Below are 17,476 nucleotides of genomic sequence, written 5' to 3'. Positions count from 1 at the left end.
AAACATCGTCTGCAAAAAATTCAAAACAATTGCTGCCATTTCATTTTTGGTTTAAAAAAAACACGATCATATGTCAGAAAAAATTGAAGAGCTAGGATGGTAAAAATTGATAAGCTTGTTTTATGCAATTATTTTTTTACTTTTAATCTTAAAGAATTCATTCTTATTTCTTGTTTCTTTACAGACAAGCAGTGATTTTTCTTTTCAGTTTTCAAGGAATTTCAAAATGAATTTTTTCTACTTTGGTTTCACAAATTGTTTATTTTTAAACCAAAAGTAGTGTCACAAAGAGAACTTTTGAATATTTGTGCAACTTCTTTTAGTAAATTTTTAGGCTGGGTGTCATCAGTCATCAGTCACCACTGTAATTCCGAGTAATTAACAAAATTAAGAAGAAACAGTTTGAACAGATTTTGATAAGTTAAACTAAACAAAAACAAACAACAAAATGGAAAGTAAAAAATATAGTATATTACACACGTTTTATAACTGGTTTTCTATTGGAGCACTCCTTTGTCATGCTCCAAAACCATTCGTGCCACAATAGAACGTCTTATAAAACTTGTATAATAATATACTATTCATTTCTATGTTATTTATAATTTTATTATTTTTTTTATTTTCTATTAATTTTTCTTTCAGTTTAAGATGAATAGGTTCAAGATATACTTCACTTCACCATTGTTAATTATTGTTCAATTTTATTCAATTATTATTATACGCGCTATCAGTCGTGACGTCACCTCCCCACTCTTATTACGGTAGGTCAGTTGCTCAAAGCTAAACAACCAGTCTTTTACATGTGGTGTAATACGTTTTTCGGTTTTTTGGTTGTGTTTGTGCGTTAATAACGTGTCAAATAGCTGCAGCGGGTGTAATTTGTGCCACTAGAGACTTTAATTTAATTTAGAAGTGACTTTTTGTGAAAATACGAACTTTATAAAAGAATACAGGGAACCACGTTGTCGGTGAGAAAGTGAGTAAGCTTTAATTATACTTTGAGAAACTATTATATTTATGCATTTTAGTGGCAGAAAAGCACATTGTTAAGTTTCACTTTATTGCGAAATTTTTTGGGGACGGTAATCGCTTTTTAGTTCGGGGAGAAAATGCTTTTACCAGCGGTCACGTCACCAAATTTAGGTTTGATGGCACAGTACAACCGATGAGAATTTCTGCAGAAGTTCTACCGAGCATGAAAAAGCTAAATTATACTGTGGAGGTTTGTATTTATTTAACTGTTAGACATTTCTTCTACAAAGTGTGTTTTAGATTTCATATGACCTAGAAGAAGGGGTTAAGACGGCACATTGTACCTGCCCAAGGGGCAACGTGGCTTGCCATCATATGGCTGCAGCATTATATTATGCTCATTATAATGTAAGTGCTACTGACATTGAGTGTCAGTGGAGTGCCCCATCAAAAACAACACCACAAACAGAAGTCATTAAGTTAGCTGATGTTTACAAGCCGAAATTATCAAACTATACGGCACTGTCTAGGTCCTCTACTGAGGACGAAATTATTCAGTTCCGTGCCGAAATAGGCGTCACGAATGTGGTGGGCTTCACTTGGCTCCTAAGACCAGAAGCAAGTGAAGAAGCCAGAAAAATTATTGCAGATATCGAAGAAATTCTACAAAGCTTAGAATACGTGCAGGCCATAGACAAACAAAAGTTTCTTTTGGAGAAGTGCAGAATAGATGAGGCACGCATTAAACTGGTTGAGGCGTGCACTCGGGGCCAACATGTTAACGAAAATTGGCATGTAGCAAGGAAACATCGTTTAACGGCCAGCAGGTTTGGCATGGTACTATCTGCTTGCAGTAGACGAAGATTCCCACCCTCTTTATTTAAAAATTTGGCGGAAGGCTATTCGCTTGACAGGGTTGCTGCTGTGCAGTGGGGTAAGACCCACGAGAAGACAGCGCTCAGAGAATTTGAAGAAGCGACGAATCTTAAAGTCCAAGAGACGGGATTTTGGTAGGTCGAAAATAATTAACACGTATAACTTAGATGAATAATGTAATATTACTTTTTTTTGTAGGTTGGAAGAATCAGGCTTTTTGGGAGCAAGTCCTGATGGATTAGTGGAAGAAGATGGGATTCTCGAAATTAAATGCCCATATAAATATAGGGACACTGACAGTTTGTCTGAAGCCCTGAAGGATAAAAAATATTTTTATTGGAGGGATGAAAATGAGGACATTAATCTTAACAGCAATCACAATTATTACCACCAAGTACAGGGGCAAATGCACATCACTGGTCGAAGTATCTGCTACTTTGTCGTGTGGACACCAAAGTGCACAGAGATATTTCAAATTGAAAAAGATCCGGGGTGGTCAGAAAATATCAATATTTTAAAAGAATTTTATCTTGACCAATATATTTCCTTTATTTCACAATAATAAACTGTATATAAATAGATGGTTTTTATTTTACATTATTTTAATCATCACAATCCTGAAACAATTCTGCTACCTCTTTAATTAATGGAAATTGGAGGTTTGTTAAAGCGGCAGTCGCTTTAAAAACAATATCTCCATAGTGGCACAAAGACTCTGGCAAAAAATTTAAAATATGATAACATTTTAATCGGCGTATTGCCCTTTCGACGTGTATTCTTGCACGTGCAATATTTTCGGTACACTTAACTTGCTCTGGTGTAAATTGGACATTTGATAAAAAAGGTGGAATATTCAAAGTGACCCCTGGTGGCAGAATATTTTGGATCAAAAATCCCTTATCGGCTAAAATCATATCTCCAGTTTTTAACATGTCGATTATTCCACAATTTAAAACAACTTTTTGATCAGAAGTTGATCCCACGTATAAATCACTTACAAATGTGATGACACCATTGGGTGCAACTCCAATTAGCCCTTTGAAAGTATTATGATGTTTGTAAGTACTATATGTTAATTTCTGTGTTGACATAGACTTACGTGATACCACAGTGAAAATTTCGGTACAATCTAGAACTGCTCTACAATTAGTAAAATTGCTAAAACATGTTGGCAAGCAAGATTTATTTTTTTCGCGCGAAGGCATTGTCGTCATAAACTGTTTATATAAAATTTCATATATTACATGGACAAATGTTAAAATAATATTAGAAACTGTGCTTTGGGCAACCCCAAAGCGTTGCGCCAAATCAAGTTGAGGGAAATTGAGTCGTAATTTTACTAGGGTTAAAAAGAGTTGGTCAATTCTAGTTAACTTTTGGACTGTCCATTTGTGGTAATATTTTATGTCCAACTTTTCGATTAAGTGAAACAATGCTTCGAAAATCTGGCTATTGGGAAGACCGGTATATAAAACAATGAGTTTGTCATTTCCTTGAACATTTTCATAGCAAAATCGTACTGTCAGATATTGTATTTTTGCTTTAAGTTCAGCATTTTCCTTTTTGAGAAAATACATTTCTGCTTCAAGAGCCGCATGTGACACCAAGGGTGCTTGCACACCCATAGATTCTAACGGAGCATCTTGAATTATATCTGCTGGTGCTGCAACTACGGCTGTAGACGTCGATGGCACTTCCTCTAAATTCATTGTCGATGGTACTGTTTCTTCCGGTATATCAACACTATTCAAATGATCAAATTGTAAATCAATTTAAAACTAGGATTCACTTTTTACCTTAATGATTCAGCGGAACTAGAACAAGAAGGGAGTCCTTGTTTTTTCATCTTTTTTTTTTCTGGAGATTCCACTTGAAAATAGGCTCTTTTTGCGATATTGTGCAAAAATAATTCAGGACCATTTTCCTTTCTTCCATCCCGAAAATGGCAGCTGCAAACGTAGGCTCCTGGTCCGGGTTCTACATCTCTTCTACATTTAACAATGAAACAAGCAATTAAAAATTAATATCAAAACATCTATTAAAAATTACCTCAACAATTTTTTCCATAGTGCTCGTTCTTTTCCCGACTTAGGAAAACTAAAAAAATGGCATTTATCGCGAGTACTATAGTGTTTGCAATCTGGAGCCCAACACATTCCCATAGTTGTGATGTAAAAACCTACTACACATGAACTATCAAAGTATCGCAACAAAATATTATTCACAAATCATACCTAATGATGTACCACAAAAATGAGATAATGTCTTGGAAAAACAGAATTTTAAAAATTCAAGAACACGAAGATATGGAGAACGATCGGAAAAAACACGATAACAAAAGACACTCACGAAAGAAGCACAGAACTCACAACCCGTACTACTTTCAACCATGTATGTGCCTGAACCCTCTACCCTCGTATACCTGCTATTCATCCCTCGTGATGGGGGAGGGGGACAGAAAACAACCCGTTTATTGGGGTTGCGCCGGTTGCACCCCATGAATTCGTCATTCAGAAGAAATCCAATGTCATTAGTGTGGCAAACCATTTTTCCCTCAGTTTTAAAAGGCCACATAATAATTTACATCAATATGATGTCCAAATTAAGAAAAACTGAATTTTGAAGTTTGAAAAAAGTTAGGTTAGAAAAGGATTTATGTGTTCAACTTACAGAAATATTAGCTCAGTTGCTAAAATCTTTAAGAAACGACATTGCATTTTTCATAGCTATCATTTCTCTGTAAAAGTAATGTTCCTACACTTCTAGCATTAAAGAAATACGAAAAACTTTTAAATGCCCATAAGAAAAGCATTGAAAATGGCGATTGTTTAGCTTTAAGGTGCTGACCTACCTCAAATGTCTACGTCACACTGATAGCGCGTATTATAGGTGTTCATTATTAAAAAAACTCGCAGCATGCTCTGACATTTTTACGGATTTCGTAGATCAATTTGTATCATTGTATTGTTGGTTGCCTACTAAACCAGAATTCATAGCCAAAGATTGTTAAATAGTGTTCAGAGACGATGTGTTATGTGTGGTGAACAACAAGGAAGACATTTCCAACAGTTTTTATAAATAATAAATAAATATTTTTATGAAAATCTGTTATCTTTTTAATTGTCAAAAAGTAAGGTTATGAGAGAACGAATTAATCACAGACATGCAAAACAATTGTTTCTTAATACGCGCTATCAGTGTGACGTAGACATTTGAGGTAGGTCAGCACCTTAAAGCTAAACAATCGCCATTTTCAATGCTTTTCTTATGGGCATTTAAAAGTTTTTCGTATTTCTTTAATGCTAGAAGTGTAGGAACATTACTTTTACAGAGAAATGATAGCTATGAAAAATGCAATGTCGTTTCTTAAAGATTTTAGCAACTGAGCTAATATTTCTGTAAGTTGAACACATAAATCCTTTTCTAACCTAACTTTTTTCAAACTTCAAAATTCAGTTTTTCTTAATTTGGACATCATATTGATGTAAATTATTATGTGGCCTTTTAAAACTGAGGGAAAAATGGTTTGCCACACTAATGACATTGGATTTCTTCTGAATGACGAATTCATGGGGTGCAACCGGCGCAACCCCAATAAACGGGTTGTTTTCTGTCCCCCTCCCCCATCACGAGGGATGAATAGCAGGTATACGAGGGTAGAGGGTTCAGGCACATACATGGTTGAAAGTAGTACGGGTTGTGAGTTCTGTGCTTCTTTCGTGAGTGTCTTTTGTTATCGTGTTTTTTCCGATCGTTCTCCATATCTTCGTGTTCTTGAATTTTTAAAATTCTGTTTTTCCAAGACATTATCTCATTTTTGTGGTACATCATTAGGTATGATTTGTGAATAATATTTTGTTGCGATACTTTGATAGTTCATGTGTAGTAGGTTTTTACATCACAACTATGGGAATGTGTTGGGCTCCAGATTGCAAACACTATAGTACTCGCGATAAATGCCATTTTTTTAGTTTTCCTAAGTCGGGAAAAGAACGAGCACTATGGAAAAAATTGTTGAGGTAATTTTTAATAGATGTTTTGATATTAATTTTTAATTGCTTGTTTCATTGTTAAATGTAGAAGAGATGTAGAACCCGGACCAGGAGCCTACGTTTGCAGCTGCCATTTTCGGGATGGAAGAAAGGAAAATGGTCCTGAATTATTTTTGCACAATATCGCAAAAAGAGCCTATTTTCAAGTGGAATCTCCAGAAAAAAAAAAGATGAAAAAACAAGGACTCCCTTCTTGTTCTAGTTCCGCTGAATCATTAAGGTAAAAAGTGAATCCTAGTTTTAAATTGATTTACAATTTGATCATTTGAATAGTGTTGATATACCGGAAGAAACAGTACCATCGACAATGAATTTAGAGGAAGTGCCATCGACGTCTACAGCCGTAGTTGCAGCACCAGCAGATATAATTCAAGATGCTCCGTTAGAATCTATGGGTGTGCAAGCACCCTTGGTGTCACATGCGGCTCTTGAAGCAGAAATGTATTTTCTCAAAAAGGAAAATGCTGAACTTAAAGCAAAAATACAATATCTGACAGTACGATTTTGCTATGAAAATGTTCAAGGAAATGACAAACTCATTGTTTTATATACCGGTCTTCCCAATAGCCAGATTTTCGAAGCATTGTTTCACTTAATCGAAAAGTTGGACATAAAATATTACCACAAATGGACAGTCCAAAAGTTAACTAGAATTGACCAACTCTTTTTAACCCTAGTAAAATTACGACTCAATTTCCCTCAACTTGATTTGGCGCAACGCTTTGGGGTTGCCCAAAGCACAGTTTCTAATATTATTTTAACATTTGTCCATGTAATATATGAAATTTTATATAAACAGTTTATGACGACAATGCCTTCGCGCGAAAAAAATAAATCTTGCTTGCCAACATGTTTTAGCAATTTTACTAATTGTAGAGCAGTTCTAGATTGTACCGAAATTTTCACTGTGGTATCACGTAAGTCTATGTCAACACAGAAATTAACATATAGTACTTACAAACATCATAATACTTTCAAAGGGCTAATTGGAGTTGCACCCAATGGTGTCATCACATTTGTAAGTGATTTATACGTGGGATCAACTTCTGATCAAAAAGTTGTTTTAAATTGTGGAATAATCGACATGTTAAAAACTGGAGATATGATTTTAGCCGATAAGGGATTTTTGATCCAAAATATTCTGCCACCAGGGGTCACTTTGAATATTCCACCTTTTTTATCAAATGTCCAATTTACACCAGAGCAAGTTAAGTGTACCGAAAATATTGCACGTGCAAGAATACACGTCGAAAGGGCAATACGCCGATTAAAATGTTATCATATTTTAAATTTTTTGCCAGAGTCTTTGTGCCACTATGGAGATATTGTTTTTAAAGCGACTGCCGCTTTAACAAACCTCCAATTTCCATTAATTAAAGAGGTAGCAGAATTGTTTCAGGATTGTGATGATTAAAATAATGTAAAATAAAAACCATCTATTTATATACAGTTTATTATTGTGAAATAAAGGAAATATATTGGTCAAGATAAAATTCTTTTAAAATATTGATATTTTCTGACCACCCCGGATCTTTTTCAATTTGAAATATCTCTGTGCACTTTGGTGTCCACACGACAAAGTAGCAGATACTTCGACCAGTGATGTGCATTTGCCCCTGTACTTGGTGGTAATAATTGTGATTGCTGTTAAGATTAATGTCCTCATTTTCATCCCTCCAATAAAAATATTTTTTATCCTTCAGGGCTTCAGACAAACTGTCAGTGTCCCTATATTTATATGGGCATTTAATTTCGAGAATCCCATCTTCTTCCACTAATCCATCAGGACTTGCTCCCAAAAAGCCTGATTCTTCCAACCTACAAAAAAAAGTAATATTACATTATTCATCTAAGTTATACGTGTTAATTATTTTCGACCTACCAAAATCCCGTCTCTTGGACTTTAAGATTCGTCGCTTCTTCAAATTCTCTGAGCGCTGTCTTCTCGTGGGTCTTACCCCACTGCACAGCAGCAACCCTGTCAAGCGAATAGCCTTCCGCCAAATTTTTAAATAAAGAGGGTGGGAATCTTCGTCTACTGCAAGCAGATAGTACCATGCCAAACCTGCTGGCCGTTAAACGATGTTTCCTTGCTACATGCCAATTTTCGTTAACATGTTGGCCCCGAGTGCACGCCTCAACCAGTTTAATGCGTGCCTCATCTATTCTGCACTTCTCCAAAAGAAACTTTTGTTTGTCTATGGCCTGCACGTATTCTAAGCTTTGTAGAATTTCTTCGATATCTGCAATAATTTTTCTGGCTTCTTCACTTGCTTCTGGTCTTAGGAGCCAAGTGAAGCCCACCACATTCGTGACGCCTATTTCGGCACGGAACTGAATAATTTCGTCCTCAGTAGAGGACCTAGACAGTGCCGTATAGTTTGATAATTTCGGCTTGTAAACATCAGCTAACTTAATGACTTCTGTTTGTGGTGTTGTTTTTGATGGGGCACTCCACTGACACTCAATGTCAGTAGCACTTACATTATAATGAGCATAATATAATGCTGCAGCCATATGATGGCAAGCCACGTTGCCCCTTGGGCAGGTACAATGTGCCGTCTTAACCCCTTCTTCTAGGTCATATGAAATCTAAAACACACTTTGTAGAAGAAATGTCTAACAGTTAAATAAATACAAACCTCCACAGTATAATTTAGCTTTTTCATGCTCGGTAGAACTTCTGCAGAAATTCTCATCGGTTGTACTGTGCCATCAAACCTAAATTTGGTGACGTGACCGCTGGTAAAAGCATTTTCTCCCCGAACTAAAAAGCGATTACCGTCCCCAAAAAATTTCGCAATAAAGTGAAACTTAACAATGTGCTTTTCTGCCACTAAAATGCATAAATATAATAGTTTCTCAAAGTATAATTAAAGCTTACTCACTTTCTCACCGACAACGTGGTTCCCTGTATTCTTTTATAAAGTTCGTATTTTCACAAAAAGTCACTTCTAAATTAAATTAAAGTCTCTAGTGGCACAAATTACACCCGCTGCAGCTATTTGACACGTTATTAACGCACAAACACAACCAAAAAACCGAAAAACGTATTACACCACATGTAAAAGACTGGTTGTTTAGCTTTGAGCAACTGACCTACCGTAATAAGAGTGGGGAGGTGACGTCACGACTGATAGCGCGTATTTCAAAGCACTCTAGAGTTTTTTTTTAAATGAACGCTTGTTATTATTATTATTATTATTATTATTATTATTATTATTATTATTATTATTATTATTATTATTATTATTATTATTATTATTATTATTATTATTATTATTAGTATTAGTATTATTATTATTATTATTATTTTATAGACTATAGAGATTGTTTCATAAATCTGTTACAATATTTTACTTCTCATGCCATTTATCTATAAAATGTAGATTATGTAGATCTAGCTCTGGATGTAGCCAACTTTTAATGCTACCTTTTTCAGCAAAATTTTTATCGGTCAAAGTATATTTACAATATTTTCTAAAATTTGATACCGAAACCAAATATTGTTTCTAGAGGAAATAAATAAGAATTTCAGCAATTTCTGTTTTATCATTCGTTGAAATAAAAATTTTAATGTTTTCTTAAAAAAAAATACAAAAATATAAGATAAACCGAGGTTGGGATAGAAATATTTTTTAATGAAAATGTTTGTTGAAAGGTAAATAACACAAGAATTTTGAATTACATTTTTATTATTTTATGTACCTAAAACAATTTATTCCAATGTTATTGGCTCTTCAACAAGAGGAAATTTTTTCGAACTGTTACCCAAAATCCCCAACATTAGCAACTGTTTATCATTTCGTAATCAATAACCATTCCTTTTGAGCAAACATCGTTAAACTTACTTCCGTTTACACTTCTACCTTTCCGCTAACTCGATTAATTCAACCCTAACTTTGTCCTCCATATACTATTTCGATTTCCTGTAAATCTTCCCAACTGATTTTATATTTTTTGAAGTCAATGTAAGCCACTCAGAGTGCAGCCGTATATCATTATTTACCGATTTTGATCAAAAATACTAAAATTTATGGCCCTCACCGTTGAAAATTTACGAGAATGATGGATACGAAGTTATTGCTGGAGTAAGAAATTTACAGCCGTTTCAAATCCTCTAGCTTTGGTCGAGTTTCCCGCGACTTAAATTTTATTCATAGAAAAATCCACCAAGTCGGGAATTTAGTTGATGGTCAAGGTAAAAAGGCGACAAAAGCCGGATTATAACTTATTTTTAGACAGTTGTGTAAATCCACTTGAATTAACCTAATTTAATTCCGATCTAAAAATAAAAAACTGGAACAATGCGTCTTTTGCATTGACCCTGATTTTATGAGAGTACTCAACACAAGCCCCACTAAAATCGTTTTTATCGGGCTCTTGCATTCACTTCCTTTTGCGTGCCTCTCGCAAAAAATCAATCGACCGTCGTTAAATATGTAAATCACACACACTAAATTCCGGTGCTTTCTTTGCGTCCCTACGAGGATAAAACATGACCCGGGCCCGGAAAACACTAATTTTGCTGTAACAACGTCGGTTGTTGTGGAAATTGGGCGCTCCCAAAGGGCAAAAAGTTTATGATTGATTAAATCACCAAGAAGGATAAAGCAAACAAGAAAGTAGAAAAAATAGTATATTACACTCGTTTTATAAGATTTAGTTGTGACACCCATTTTATTGGAGCACTCCTTCGTCGTGCTCCAAAAACATTCGTGCCACATTAGAATAACACACTATTATTGCGGTCGAGGTCGTATTTGACGAATTAATTAACCCAGTTTTCGTAATTAACCAACACTTTATTATAACAACAGTACAAAAATTACAATTTTGATTCAGTCAACCAGTTGAAATCTTGCGGTTTTCTGTCGGCTGAAGGACTGATAATAACGTTGATAATGCTGGGACCTTCGGTCTCCTTCAGTGCTTCCTTGACGGCTTTCTGCAGCTCGGCAATGGTCGTGCAGTGGTACCCCTGACGCCCAAACATCGTCATCATTTTCTCGTAATGGGTGCTCGTGAACAGAGTGGTCGGAGGTGTCCTGAAAAAATAGTTTTGAAAATTATGATAAAAGTGAAAACATGGTACTTACACTTTTGTGACTTCTCCACTCTCCTGCAAATCCTTGTAGACTTCCTGGGGCAAGCCTCCGTAAATCCCCGAGTTGTTGACCACGACTATAATCACCGGGAGTTTGTACCGTACCATGGTCTCAATCTCCATCCCCGAGAAGCCAAACGCTGAGTCGCCCTCCACACAAATAACCCTTTTCTTGGGCTCAAAATGGCGGCAATAAAGGGCCGCCGCGATGGCAAAACCTAGACCCACACCCATGGTACCAAAAGTACCAGCGTCCAGTCTATGCCGTGGTAGGCCGTTCATTAGCACAGCTCGCCCAATATCCATGGTATTGGCGCCCTCGCTCACTATGATGGGGTTCTGGGGCAAAACTTCTTGCAAGTGGTGGAAAACGGCATAGTAGTTCAAAGGTTCGGAAACATCAAGCGTCATTTCTTGCACTTTCCTCTTATTGTCTTGGATTTTCTTGTTAAGATCGTTCCACCAATCGGAGTTTTTGCTAAAGGTGAAGTTACGCCTTTTGAGGCTTTGGACCAATTGCCCCACTGCTGGTTTAAGGTCGGATTGGATGGCCACAGCCGCCTTGACACTGTTGTTCAATTCTTCGGCACAAACATCAATTTGGATGACCTTGACGTTGGGGTTGTACCTCGGGGGGCGCCCGAAGTGCAAGATCCAGTTCAGCCTAGCCCCTAATAACAAAACAACGTCGGCTCGTTGCAACGCTAGGGATCTAGCAGGCTGGATGGAGTTAGGGTTGGTGTCCGAAACCACCCCTTTTCCCATCGGCGTGGCCAAGAAGGGTAAGTTGGTCGAATCGACCAACTCCCGGACTTGCCCCTCGGCACGTGCATACGCCGCCCCTTTCCCGACTATCACCAGCGGTCGCTGGGCCCCCATGATCAAAGCGGCGGCCTCGTCGATTTTCCGCGGCTCCGGGTAAATCACCGGGATTTCAGGCGCGGTGTACTGCTTGGGGATTTTGTCGATAGTGGTGCGGGCCTGGAGCAGGTTCCCGGGAAAGTCCAAGTAGACGGCTCCGGGTCGGCCGTATGTGGCCAAGCGCACGGCCTTTTCCACGTGCTGGGGGATGAGGGCGAGGCTGGGCGGCCGGGCGGAGTATTTGCAGTAAGGGCGGGCTAGCTCCACTTGGTAGCACTCCTGGAAGCCGCCGATGCCTTCGTGGTCCTGCGGGCAGGAGCCGCCAATGACCACCACGGGCCAGCAGTTGACTTGGGCGTTGGCCATGCCGGCGCACACGTGGAGGAGGCCGGGGCCGGAGACGACGAGGACGCCGCCGGGGACTCCGGTTAGGTAGCCGATGGCCTGAGCGGCGTAGCAGGCGGCTTGCTCGTTACGCATGCCGATGTAGTGGATGCCGGCCGTTTGGAGGGCCATGCTGAGCTCGATTACCGGAAAGCCGCAGATGCCGAAGACGTACTCAATGCCCTGAGAATTTTTTGAGGAAAAGTTGGACGTATTAAATAATTTACTATGAAAAAAAAATTTTCACAGAAATGTGATAACACTGATAACGAATTAAAGATATTATTCATATTCCAAACAGTGTATTCTAGTATTCTAGTATTCTAGCAAAAAAATAAAAGAACGCAATGTTTTAGAGAAAAATTTTTGAAAAAAAATTAGACGTATTAAATAATTCATAATGAAAAAAATGTTTTTCACAGAAATGTGATAACGAATTAAAGATATTATTCATATTATAAGCAGTGAGGTATTATAGCAGAAGCCTAAAAAGCCCGATCGCAAAAAATTAAAAGGGCACAAGATTTTAAGAAAAAAATTTTTTTCTCCAAACAAATAATAAAATCGTGTATTGGTCGAAGCAAAATAAATTCACGGTCAGTATTCAATGAAGAATTGGGATTTTTACGCTCCTTGCCAGTTATGAACACGGGAGAAATAAAAAAAATGCTTAAAGTCAATTCAAATTTACAAAAAAGATCTCAATCATAACTTCTTTCAGGTAATGAACATGTTGTCGAATTACGTAATTTTATTCAAAATATTCACTTGTAAAGCGGTAACTAATTGATTGAGTAATTGTACAAAGATCGATTCCAGCGTAGAAAAGAGTAAAAGACTACGTAGATGTATATCATTTAATCTTAAATTAAACACACTATAGCAAAAATGAAGTGCATAGTATTTGCTGATAAAAAATCCAGAAAACCCTTTGAATCATCAATAGTCATTGTTGTTTTTAATCATTCCATATAATTTTTTATTTATTTTTTTTATTTCTTAATTACGTATGTATTATTACTAATTATTATAAATAAACAATGAGCGTTTATTAAGAGACAATTTTATAATCATTGTGATACCATTACCATTAACTTAATAAACAAAAAAGAAAAATCAGTGAGTCCAATTAGAGTTCCTTTATATTTTTTATATTTTTCCAGTGTAGGTACTCTAAGTCCAATAAAAGTATATTTTTACGATATATTTGAACAAAATTCAGCGTTTTCTATTAAACAGGTACTATCTATTTTTCTCTATACCTGCAAATTTTTCCAAGTTTTTGTCTGCAATTGCTTATAATTAAATTAATTTAATTAATGACTAGTAAACATAGTTAAATAGTTATCCTTGTGTCTTCTGAAAACAAGCAATGCTTAGGTAAATTTTGTTTTGCCATCAAAATCCGTAAAAAAAATGACCCTAGCCCCAAAAAATAATTAATAAAAACAAATACAAAAAATAGTTATTTAATAAACTATAAACTAAACTGCTTAAAGCACGAACGAGCGATAGCGAGTGAGTGCCTTTAATAGTTTAATAATCGCCCATTAATAAACGAGTTTATTACGAGTTTTTTTAATAAAATATTTCATTAATATCAAACAGTCAACGAAAAACGTAATTTTGGTGCTAGTAAAAGTTTTAAAAAATTTTTTCGCTCAAAAACACCATTCAATGAATAACACTAGAAATTATACAATTTCGAATAATTGATATTTTCGTTTCTTAATTTTGATCCTTCCGAGTAATTACCTAATTAATTTTGATTGGAAGGAAGAGTAAAAAAATTCTGGAAAAATTCACATATTTAGAGAAAAAATTATTAAGTAGATATTTAATAACAAACATAAAAAAATCAACAAGTAAGGTAAAATTTTCTTAGAACTTTGAGCGCTAAAATGGATTGATACTCCAATGATTACAAATGATTTTAAGTTCAAAAAAAAAAAGAAAATTAAATTCATTCAGCGCTCGTACACTGTAACAGTCAATGTGAACAAACTTAATAAAGAACAAGCGGCTTAGCTCATATTTTTAAACGTAACATTTTTTTATTTTTGATTAATATCTATTTTTAGTCTTTACTGAAATATCTTAAAATAAAAAAATTGTCTGCAAACCAATAGAATTTAAAAGAACGTTTTTAGCTTAATTATCATTTGATGTAACAATTTTTCTCTATACGTGTAGCTACATTAAACTGGCTAATTCAAATTTCAAGGATTTTATATTAAAAAGTGTAATACACTCGCAAGCATAGGCAACAAGTGTATTTGACGACATCTGTGTGTATCTCCGAAAAATAGCGTAGAAATCTGTTCCAAAATTAGATGGAAGCGAAGGAATGATCAAAATTTACCTGTTCTTTGAGGGCTTGGGCAAGTATTGCGTTTCCATCGATTTCTTCCATTATTTTACGCTGTTTTACCTCTAAAAACTTGTTTCACTCTGATAACAACACAGCACAAACCTTGCTTGACGTTTATCGGTTCTTAACAATAACAACCTGGTAGGGGAACGTGGGGAAATGGCATTATTATTTTGCTGGATGCGCCTTTTAAATCAAAAGGACCACAAAGAAATGGCGTTATCTTTACAGCTAAATCAAAAATAAGGATTCTCGTTGAATTAGTTTTAATGATTTGCTTTTTGGACGTAAGTAGGAATGACTTTTCGTTTTCGCACAATTTTGGACTTTGATATGTCAGGCGAATAAGTGTTTAAATATTGACAAAGATAATCGAGATTGTTTATTTGGCAAGTATTACATAAACAATAAGTGAATACGGCACAAAAATTTGAAAACAAAACAAAATAATCTAGTCCTCCTCCTCGCCTTCCTTTTTGTTCCAAGGCTGCACCTCAGCCGATCCAAAAATTATAAATATGGCACCGGTGGCTATATACGCTATTCCTCCAATCATGAATATCAGCGTGGGGCCTTTAAATCCTGTCTGAAATTTACGATTATGCCACAAGTTTGAAAAAAATAAATAAATAACAAACATAATTCGTATTCAAGTATCCCGTTATCGGGGGTACAAAAATTCCCGTGGTCATGCCGAAGAAATTAATGATTCCGTAAACGGATCCTGCGAAATTCGGAGCTAAATCTTGCGCATTGACCAAATGGCTGACCACGCATGCGCCGTTGAATCCTTGATTTAGCACCAGCATGGCTATGACGCCTTCTTTTATACATCCGAAGGCTCGGATCAGTATCAAACAGAGGCCTGGGATAAAATGGGCTAAAAAACATTTTAGTCAACTGTGGGATTATTTGAGGGGGAATTTTACAAAAAATTATAAAGAATTTTCGGATTTTGGTCACAGACATTATATCTTTTTTCCGCATAAAATCGCCAATGATTCCGAAAATATTACTGCCGATGAGGCGACCAATGTATGGAAGGGCAGCAAGGCCGGCTGAGGCTTTAATATTGAAGCCCAAGGTTTCGGCCATGAATTTGGGGGCGTAAGTGATGATCAGATTCAAGCCCCACAAATTACCCAACTGGGCTATGGCCAAGGCCCAGAAGGGAAAATTGCAACATAACATTTTGTGATATGGGGGAAATCCCTAAAAACTATTAGAAAATAGTCATTTAATTTTGTTTTGTTTCACCTTCTTTTTTGTAAGATGCCCTTCTTGAGATTCCAAAATATGTTTCTTTTCTTCGTCGGAAACCCAAGGGTGTAGATCGGGTCTATCCCTCACAATTATTCCAAAGACAATGCAATAAACCATCATGAAAATGGCCAAGACGTAAAACCCCCATTCCCACCCCCAGGCCGACGTGGCCGCTGCCACCAGATTCCAAGTCACCACCGTCCCCAAGGTGTTGCCCATCATGGCTGCCAAAAATTTGCCCTTTTCCTGGGGTGGTGCCCACTTTGCGATTAAATCGTTCACAGCCGGATATGCTGCCCCCTAAATAATTATTTCAAGTATTCAAACTAATGGGAAAAGTATTTTGCTAACCCCAAGAAAGCCGATGAAAAATCGGCTAGCACAAACCCCTCCCACACCTCCTGATATGGCGCAAAGGGGAGTCAAACCAGTCAAGACGGCGCTGCCAAGGCTCGACCACAGAAGGGTGTGCCAAGGGCCGATGTAATTTGAAACCACTCCTCCAGGTATAGTTGTGAGGAAGTAGCCGTAGAAATAGGCAGAAAGGATCCAACCTACATCTCCTTCGCTCCAGTTGAAGGTTTGACTTCCTGTTGTGTCCTTCGAAAATAGGGTTTTTGGACTAATTTTCAAATTTCAAAATCTGTTTTTTCTTACTTATTGATTTTTAAATAAAAAAGAGTAAATAAAAGAGAGATACCTATCCTTTAATGATGTTTCAATTAATTTGTTATACTGTTTTTTTGATTATAGTTGTTTTAATATATTTTTCTTATTTCTTGTATTTTTTCTTATTTAAGAATTGTTATTTTTTTCGCTGCATTTGGGTGGTAAAATGATAACTCCCCCCTCTATCTTTTCATCTTTGAACATTCACCTTTCAGTCAGTCTTCCTTTATAAATTTATTATATTTGTTATTTACATTATTGTTTGTAGACTTATTTAATCTGAAGAAAAATGAAATTATACCCTCTTTGTTAGGACCTTTTTCATGTATTTTTTATGCGGTTATTTTAAACATGTAGCATATCCAAAATTCCTGTAAGACTTACCTTGGCGGCAGGTTTAGTTGAATTGTCGGCAGCAGTTGCACAAAAAGCTGTATGATTCTTCTTCGATTTTTCAACCATGCTGATTATACTCACGGATATGTTCGCTCTCAGCATGTAGTTTGTAAAAGTTGTCATAAAAACCATTACAGCGATCCATAGCCGATATGGTGGCATTTCTAAGGAGCGGATTAACAACAAAGTAGACGTAGAAATGGTACTTACTTAATTTAACCATCGTGAACAAACAGGATCACAACTGCCAAAAAGGACAAATTTTGACTTGTCGTGTCACAAATGAGGATTGCTGATTTTTTGTTGAGATTTTTCGTGTTATCATGCACTTGAAAGTCGGTACTTACCTACTTTTACGGACTAATTAAGGGGGAACGGATAATGCCACTCGTGTTAATTAATAAATTAAGACAATGTTATCAACACGATTTTTAATGTAATCTGTTTATAAATCCGTATTTGCTTTTATATTCTAATAGTTATGTAACTAATTTATGATTAAAAACAAGTTTTGCATAAAATTTT

At 36.2% G+C, this 17,476-nt stretch overlaps 6 protein-coding genes across 19 annotated transcripts; 2 read left to right on the top strand and 4 right to left on the bottom strand.

Annotated features, from left to right (window-relative positions):
• Window positions 1–706: 706 nt before the first annotated feature.
• Window positions 707–2,427, top strand: LOC135266482 (uncharacterized). 6 transcript variants are annotated; one of them, XR_010334548.1, is made up of 5 exons: window positions 707–976; window positions 1,029–1,222; window positions 1,273–1,380; window positions 1,622–1,982; window positions 2,047–2,427. XR_010334548.1 is itself a non-coding variant. In XM_064357322.1 (5 exons), exons 3-5 carry the CDS (start codon window positions 1,166–1,168, stop codon window positions 2,408–2,410), a joined length of 1,131 nt encoding a protein of 376 aa, XP_064213392.1. In that variant the 5' UTR covers window positions 707–976; window positions 1,029–1,045; window positions 1,098–1,165; the 3' UTR covers window positions 2,411–2,427. The 6 variants fall into 6 exon arrangements, 3 of the variants coding, with proteins under 3 accessions (XP_064213392.1, XP_064213391.1, XP_064213390.1); XR_010334547.1 differs by having other exon boundaries at window positions 1,273–1,560; XR_010334546.1 differs by having other exon boundaries at window positions 1,273–1,560; window positions 1,604–1,982.
• Window positions 2,420–4,736, bottom strand: LOC135266480 (uncharacterized). 2 transcript variants are annotated; one of them, XM_064357316.1, is made up of 6 exons: window positions 4,519–4,736; window positions 4,083–4,460; window positions 3,898–4,030; window positions 3,645–3,836; window positions 2,948–3,591; window positions 2,420–2,884 (listed from the first exon to the last, which is right to left on the bottom strand). In XM_064357316.1, exons 2-6 carry the CDS (start codon window positions 4,420–4,422, stop codon window positions 2,451–2,453), a joined length of 1,743 nt encoding a protein of 580 aa, XP_064213386.1. In that variant the 5' UTR covers window positions 4,423–4,460; window positions 4,519–4,736; the 3' UTR covers window positions 2,420–2,450. The 2 variants fall into 2 exon arrangements, 1 of the variants encoding a protein (XP_064213386.1); XR_010334542.1 differs by having other exon boundaries at window positions 2,420–3,591; window positions 3,898–4,027.
• A 4-nt stretch (window positions 4,737–4,740) lies between these two features.
• Window positions 4,741–7,393, top strand: LOC107397861 (uncharacterized). Of its 2 annotated transcripts, XM_064357315.1 has the most exons (6): window positions 4,741–5,246; window positions 5,305–5,682; window positions 5,735–5,867; window positions 5,929–6,120; window positions 6,174–6,817; window positions 6,881–7,393. In XM_064357315.1, exons 2-6 carry the CDS (start codon window positions 5,343–5,345, stop codon window positions 7,312–7,314), a joined length of 1,743 nt encoding a protein of 580 aa, XP_064213385.1. In that variant the 5' UTR covers window positions 4,741–5,246; window positions 5,305–5,342; the 3' UTR covers window positions 7,315–7,393. The 2 variants fall into 2 exon arrangements, 1 of the variants encoding a protein (XP_064213385.1); XR_010334541.1 differs by having other exon boundaries at window positions 5,738–5,867; window positions 6,174–7,393.
• LOC135266481 (uncharacterized) lies at window positions 7,338–9,047 on the bottom strand. Of its 6 annotated transcripts, none has more exons than XR_010334543.1 (5): window positions 8,789–9,047; window positions 8,543–8,736; window positions 8,205–8,492; window positions 7,783–8,157; window positions 7,338–7,718 (listed from the first exon to the last, which is right to left on the bottom strand). XR_010334543.1 is itself a non-coding variant. In XM_064357318.1 (5 exons), exons 3-5 carry the CDS (start codon window positions 8,597–8,599, stop codon window positions 7,355–7,357), a joined length of 1,131 nt encoding a protein of 376 aa, XP_064213388.1. In that variant the 5' UTR covers window positions 8,600–8,667; window positions 8,720–8,736; window positions 8,789–9,047; the 3' UTR covers window positions 7,338–7,354. The 6 variants fall into 6 exon arrangements, 3 of the variants coding, with proteins under 3 accessions (XP_064213388.1, XP_064213387.1, XP_064213389.1); XR_010334544.1 differs by having other exon boundaries at window positions 7,783–8,143; XR_010334545.1 differs by having other exon boundaries at window positions 7,783–8,143; window positions 8,385–8,492.
• A 1,637-nt stretch (window positions 9,048–10,684) lies between these two features.
• On the bottom strand, window positions 10,685–14,940 carry Hacl (2-hydroxyacyl-CoA lyase). Its single transcript, XM_970050.5, has 3 exons — window positions 14,615–14,940; window positions 11,000–12,435; window positions 10,685–10,948 (listed from the first exon to the last, which is right to left on the bottom strand). Exons 1-3 carry the CDS (start codon window positions 14,663–14,665, stop codon window positions 10,729–10,731), a joined length of 1,707 nt encoding a protein of 568 aa, XP_975143.1. The 5' UTR covers window positions 14,666–14,940; the 3' UTR covers window positions 10,685–10,728.
• Window positions 14,941–14,992: 52 nt separating this feature from the next.
• Window positions 14,993–17,380, bottom strand: LOC664037 (putative inorganic phosphate cotransporter). Of its 2 annotated transcripts, XM_015982779.2 has the most exons (8): window positions 17,299–17,317; window positions 17,162–17,243; window positions 16,940–17,115; window positions 16,238–16,486; window positions 15,881–16,186; window positions 15,553–15,835; window positions 15,262–15,503; window positions 14,993–15,209 (listed from the first exon to the last, which is right to left on the bottom strand). In XM_015982779.2, the coding sequence occupies exons 2-8, from the start codon at window positions 17,172–17,174 to the stop codon at window positions 15,075–15,077; spliced, it is 1,404 nt and encodes a 467-aa protein (XP_015838265.1). In that variant the 5' UTR covers window positions 17,175–17,243; window positions 17,299–17,317; the 3' UTR covers window positions 14,993–15,074. The 2 variants fall into 2 exon arrangements, with proteins under 2 accessions (XP_015838265.1, XP_064213438.1); XM_064357368.1 differs by having other exon boundaries at window positions 14,993–15,205; window positions 17,162–17,380.
• Between the last annotated feature and the right edge of the window lie 96 nt (window positions 17,381–17,476).

The sequence above is a fragment of the Tribolium castaneum genome, chromosome 6, assembly GCF_031307605.1.
Source record: "Tribolium castaneum strain GA2 chromosome 6, icTriCast1.1, whole genome shotgun sequence".
NCBI classification, from domain to species: Eukaryota; Metazoa; Arthropoda; class Insecta; order Coleoptera; family Tenebrionidae; genus Tribolium; species Tribolium castaneum.
The sequence above is the reverse complement of the archived record's forward strand: the minus strand, read 5'-3'. Positions and strand labels throughout refer to the sequence as shown.